This window comes from Coenobita brevimanus, chromosome 6 (genome assembly GCF_032717465.1).
Source record: "Coenobita brevimanus isolate Jiangsu-jjx chromosome 6, ASM3271746v2, whole genome shotgun sequence".
Lineage (NCBI taxonomy): Eukaryota > Metazoa > Arthropoda > Malacostraca > Decapoda > Coenobitidae > Coenobita > Coenobita brevimanus.
In genome coordinates, this window is record NC_136959.1 from 62,686,316 (window position 1) to 62,692,315 (window position 6,000).

At 40.5% G+C, this 6,000-nt stretch overlaps 1 protein-coding gene across 1 annotated transcript in view; it reads right to left on the reverse strand.

The window, feature by feature from the left end:
- Ire1 (serine/threonine-protein kinase/endoribonuclease Ire1) overlaps window positions 1-5,643 on the reverse strand; it is a 29,946-nt gene extending 24,303 nt beyond the window's left edge. Inside the window, exons 1-3 of the mRNA XM_080273765.1 lie at window positions 5,524-5,643; window positions 2,490-2,610; window positions 968-1,010 (exon numbers count right to left, since the gene is read on the reverse strand). Of these exons, the coding sequence (XP_080129891.1) occupies window positions 968-1,010; window positions 2,490-2,610; window positions 5,524-5,643 (284 nt within the window). The remainder of the gene's footprint in view (window positions 1-967; window positions 1,011-2,489; window positions 2,611-5,523) is intronic.
- Between the last annotated feature and the right edge of the window lie 357 nt (window positions 5,644-6,000).

A 6,000-nucleotide genomic window follows, 5' to 3' on the forward strand; every position in this document is an offset into this window, starting at 1 on the left:
TGTTCTTCTCCAACTAATTTCTCTGTTCTTTCTCTAACTCTGTCTATAAGTATCCTACCATACACTTTTCCTATTATACTAAGAAGACAAATGCCCCTATGATTACCACACACTTCTTTTTCCCCTTTTCCTTTGTACAAGGGAATAATTATACCTGACTTCCAATCCTCCGGGACTCTACCTTCCTCCCAGGCCAGTCTGCACATCTTCCACATCCATTCTACTACTATCTCTCCCCCATGCTTCAGCATTTCACCACACACTCCATCAATTCCTGGGGCTTTCCCCGATTTAACTTTCTTCATTGCTTCCACAACTTCTATCCTACTGATTTCTTCCTGTCTTCTCACCTCCCTCCTTCTCCCAGCCATTCCCCAGCCACTTATACTCGCATTACTTCCATCCTCTACATTCAACAATTCCTTAAAGTGTTCTCTCCATCTGCTCACTTTTTATCCCTTCTCCACTAGTAATCTACCATTTTTATCTTTCACTCCCCTGCTAACTTCACTTCCACCCTGTCTTACTCTTTTCACTTCTCTCCAGAACATTTTCTTACAGTCCCTCCACTTTACACTCAAATTCCTTCCAAATTCCTCATCCACTCTCTTCTTACTCTCTCTTACTAATCTTTTCACCTCTCTCTTCCTTTCCACATATAACTCTCTCTTCCGCCTCTCAACTTCTTCCATGCCCCTATTTCTCATCCATTCATTGTATGCTTTCTTCTTTTGTGCCACAGCCTGTTTCACCTCTTCAGTCCACCACGCTGTTCCTTGCACCCCCCTCCGTCTTCTCTTCCTTCCACACACCACATCACACGCTGCACATATTTCTTCTGTAAATATCTTACACACACCTTCCACGTCTCCCATCTGCTCCAATTCATATTTGCCCAATCGTTCCTCCACTTCTCTCTTATACTCTTCCTTTTTCTCATCCTAATATGCAATTAAAAGTTACTTACACTGGTGGTTGAGATGAGTCTGTGGGGTTGTTGATGATTGGATCTGCAATAAAATAAGAAAAATAGGTTTCTTTGCTATGGTAAATTTATGAGAGTATGCTATAATACCAGTGATCAATCAAAGCATGGGGAAATTCATATACGTTTAGAACCCATACCTGAAACATACCAGAATACAGGAAGCCCTCATTACACCTCAGTGATGTGTTCCAAAATAGTACACATATAATTTTTTCCATACCAATGGTACTGTACTATGAGCTGGCAGAAACTGGCAAACCAATTTTACTGATAACAATGGAATTTTAACAGGCCATTTTTTTTAATACTTTATGAAGTTAACAGTATGGTGGTAGGTGGTGACACTCACCATCCCTTCACTTGATGTAGCGCTGCTTTGGGTGTCTCCCCTTTCCTCTCTTCCCTCCTTCCTCTTCTGTCTTTCTTTCCTTCATTCTTTCCCCTTCCTTCTGCCTCTGGGTAACTCTACACTGAGTGACAAACCAAATGGTTTCTTGTACACCAAGCCAAATGGTTTCTTGTACACCAGGAAACCATATACTTCACTGGGTGGTAACCATTTAACCAAATTATGGCACCTGGTGGTTTAGTGGGTAATGAAGGTGCTCCAATTGGATTGAGCCTATGTAGGTTAATATCTATGGGGTGGTTGGGGTTTATTGCTCACGTAATGCCACTCATGGATGAGTGAGGCTGGTCATTCATCTTAAATGTCAGGACCAACTTGTCCAGGGTTCCTACACTCCTCGTGGGGTGACGTAGGATTGGATGATGGATGGATAGATGGAAATTAATAGTAAAACTATAAAAAAGGGTACCTAATATACAATTAGTACTTTTCGCACAGTGTAATATCATACACGGTAAACAAACTACCACACCTGTATATTTGAAAATGGTAAAAAAGTACCTAATGCAACTAATCACACTGAAATAATATGCATAAAAAAATGCACAGTCCTCATTACCATACAATTAACTCAGGGCTGTGTTCTAATATATCAGTTCTAAATTTAAAACTCTTGCTGTAAACACATGAAAAAATAAATAATGAAAGGAGGTTCACTACTTATAATGGGGACTTCCTCTACAAGTATGTTTCATTTTGTTTCCTTTATAAAGGCTACAACATGCTTGCATAAGTCAGCCTTGATCACCTAATGGCAACTCTCCACATTGCTCAGTCTCTGGGACCCTCCCTATTCAGTCCCTTACCCCTAAGGTCACATTCTTAAGGCTTCGTCCCAGGTCTTTTTTGGTCTGCCTCTCACGATCCTACCCTCAACATTCACACTTCTCATTTCCACAGTCAATTGCCATCCCCCATCCTCTCCACACGTCAAAATCATCTCAATCTACCCCTCCTCATAATGACACCAATATGCTCCAATCCTGTCCTTCCTCTCAACTTTTCCACTGGAAACCTAGACTCCCAGGCTTTGCATTCAAGGATGCTCAACACATTCACCTAATCACTGTATTCCTGTATCAGACAAATTACCATCTCTGAGAGTCCACTTCACAGCTCCTGAAGATTTGGCTATGGCATGAAGAGCGCCATCCAGGGTTGATATCAGAAGTGTTCCTTCACTGTTTTCGGCAAGAAGCTCCGTGGTTGTAATCTGGAAGGAAACTATGTTGATTAAGTGAAATTTATTATGGCAGCCTATACAAATCATATGCAACAAAAACTGAAGAATTTAGGCAGACCAGTAACATACAATGGTAATGGTTATAGTAAAGCCCAAATTGCCCCCTCTGAGGTGCAGAAGCAATTTCTTCTCTATAAACATCCAATGGCAATGCTTTTTTTATATGCTTAGTAAATAAGGTAGGGAAATATTCTCATGCACCTACATCTGTCATTTTTGCATCAATGTTAATATTCAGTTAGGTTAACTTTGATCTGACTATGTTAGCTCATTTTCAAAATGTATTGATACTGAATCTGGTAAAAGCAATAACAGGTGGTGATAAGAGCTAAAGAAACCTTCCCTCAGTGTTTACCAAGAAATTAAAGTACAGTATTTCCGACAAACGTTTATAGTACAGAAATTGCTTAGAACTGCATAAACTAAGTAGTATACATATAATTCAATATGTTCTGGTTGGGGATGTGGGTTGCCATTATTGTAGGGCATGGTGAAGTTGTGCGATCTGTATATGTCATATGTCTTTAGGATGAGTTAGACAAGGTTAGTTTAGGTTCTAAAAACACCTTTCTGTGAGTCAGTATGGCCTCCTGAGTAGAAAAAAAAAAAAAAAAAAAAAAAAAAAAAAAATATGGGAGGATGTTTTTTTCCATTCTGACCAGGTTAGGTCCAATTAGGCTTGGTCTATGGTAAAGTTGATGAGACTCTATGATAACTTGAGGTGAAAATTCTAGGAGGAGCTCCCATTAACAATGTTGAAAATTCATGACAAGGATTTAGTTTAATAATTATGTAATTCATTTCTGACACCCAAATGCCACAGAAATATATGATGCTTAACCCGCGCCGTCCCGGCGACGTGAATTAACGCGGCAACATTGCAAGGTCCCTAATTTGCACAATTTTCAATTTTCGCGAGTGATTTTTGGCATGTATACACGGGACACCTTCCTCTATTCCTCTACAAGATGCCAAGCAGGAACAATGCCCTACACCGCATAATCTCTCCCCCCCCCTGCACGCCACTGTCTCGGCAATTCACCTGTTACCAGTGACCTGGCCAATAAAGACATTCAGGGCCTAAGTGATTCCCCAATCAATGACAATGTGGAGGACAAAGTTTACACAGCATTACAGGAAGAATCTATCTATCTATCTATCTATCTATAGCCCGACGCCCTAATCCCGCAAAGGGTGGCCGCAGACAAAACGCCTCCAAGTCACTCTGTCACCCACCATTTGACTCCCCTCCCCCCAACTAACCCCCCCTCCCTCATATACCTCTCAACTCCATCCCTCCAACTCATCCTCGGTCTACCCCTCCCTATCCCTCCCTCCACCTCACCTACATACACCCTCTTAGTCAGTCTTTCATTCTCCACTCTCTCCACATGTCCAAACCACCTCAGTGTATTTCTCCTAATCTTTTCAACCACATCCACATCTACCCCACAACGTTCCTTCACTTCTTCATTCGTCAACCTGTCCCTCCATGTCACTCCACATGCTCCTCTCAAGTAACTCATTTCCACTGCTCTCACTCTTGACTTGTTCCCCTCTTGCAAGGTCCATGCCTCGCTTCCATACGTCAGGGTAGGGATCACAATACCATCATGCAGTGACTTCTTAACTTCCATACTCACCTCCCTATTTCTCATCACTGCTTTCAGTGTACCAACAACCTTTCTTCCCTGCTGTACCCTTTCACGTACTTCATCCCCCAAAGTTACAGGAAGAAACAGTCAGAAATGATGATCAGGTAATGTGGGAAATAAAAAGTCATGAATAGTGATGAGTTAGTGAGTGAAACAATGCTTATAATGCCTATATTACTGTTTGAAAACCAATATACTCTTGTACTACATATAAATTTGTACCAAGTAAATAAACAAATACTGTTTATGAGTGGATAAAATAGTTACCCTCCCATAGAACTCGTTTTTTTTGGTGCCAGCCTGTTAGAAAACCCAGTCAGGTAAGGAAGTACTCGCACCTATATCTGGTATTTTAAACCTCAGCTGAGCGATTTCTCTATGAATTTTCAATGTTTCTCACCAAAAGCGGATGTTTGAGCCAAAAAAAAAAAAAAAGGTCCAAAAACGTCGGGATGGGGCGGGTTAAGGTAGTTCATTCATTCATTCATTGCCAGACGCCATGTATCCCTAACGGGGTGGCCAAGGGCTTAGGGTTAATTGTTTTACAGGGAGGGGCACTAATCCTCCACCAACCCCACTTGACACGTACGGTTAGGTTATTTTCATTAGGGAAGGCATCCTGCAGGGGTCACTAGGTTGTTTTCAACCCAAGTTCAGAGTCTCTCTGGTTAGGCTGGAATAGGTTAAATTAAATTAGGTTAGGCTATTATATTATGCTATGCTAATTATTACAAAATGACTGGTGATGAAAATATGCTGTGACTGAAATGACCTGAAAGCCAATAATGGTGGTTGTTGGTTGGTCAAAGGCCATGTTTACATGTAAAACTGATGAGGTTTTATTACCGTATCTTCAAAATTATACTTTTCTGTACGATTTTGAACTGATCACTTCGACCCTTAGGCAACAGTTATTAATCAACTACTTCAATGGCAAATTATACTAATGGTAGTTCTCCTAGATTTTCATCAACTTCTGAATTTACCTACACCTACAACTCTGTCAACATACTTTTATAAGGTGGTTATATTTTATACAGGAAGCTTAAAAAATTCTTAATATGGAAAAGGGAGCTTTCCTAAGTGTCCAACAGGGCAAAAATTGCAGGCTGTCAGTTGTGTTTTCCTTACGGTGGCATTAAAAAAAAAAGTGGCTGACGCAATTCGGAGTAGTTGTTTCAATATATTCCAACACCAATAATATTCAAGTAATATATCTGCTCCTTACCTTGTCCTTAACCTGCGCATTCCTCTGATTAGCACACGTACTATGGTGAGCAAATAAGGCCAAAACAAAGAGTGCATATGTGGTCACACTGCTCCATGCCATTCTTCTCCTGGAATCCATTTTAACTTCATTCGTCGTCTCACTGCATATATTGTAACAAAACCCAAGTACACTAACGGTAAATCATCGCCCTTCATCTGTTACGGTTAGTTCATTAAGATATCACAGAACAACTGGAGTCATGGTGTGCTATCGAAATGTAAGAGAATTATAGGATGCGGACACAACCTCATCAGCTGTTGTTGTTGTGATACGTCACTCTTAGCGCCGCTTAATCTGGCAACATCCGTGGACACAAATGCCGTATTCGGTGATACCATAGAATTCGAAACATTATCTTTATAGCAATTTTTGAAGACTGTTTTATCCTAGTGCTTCTCTTTTATGATGCATATTTATTTCTAATACCATTAATGT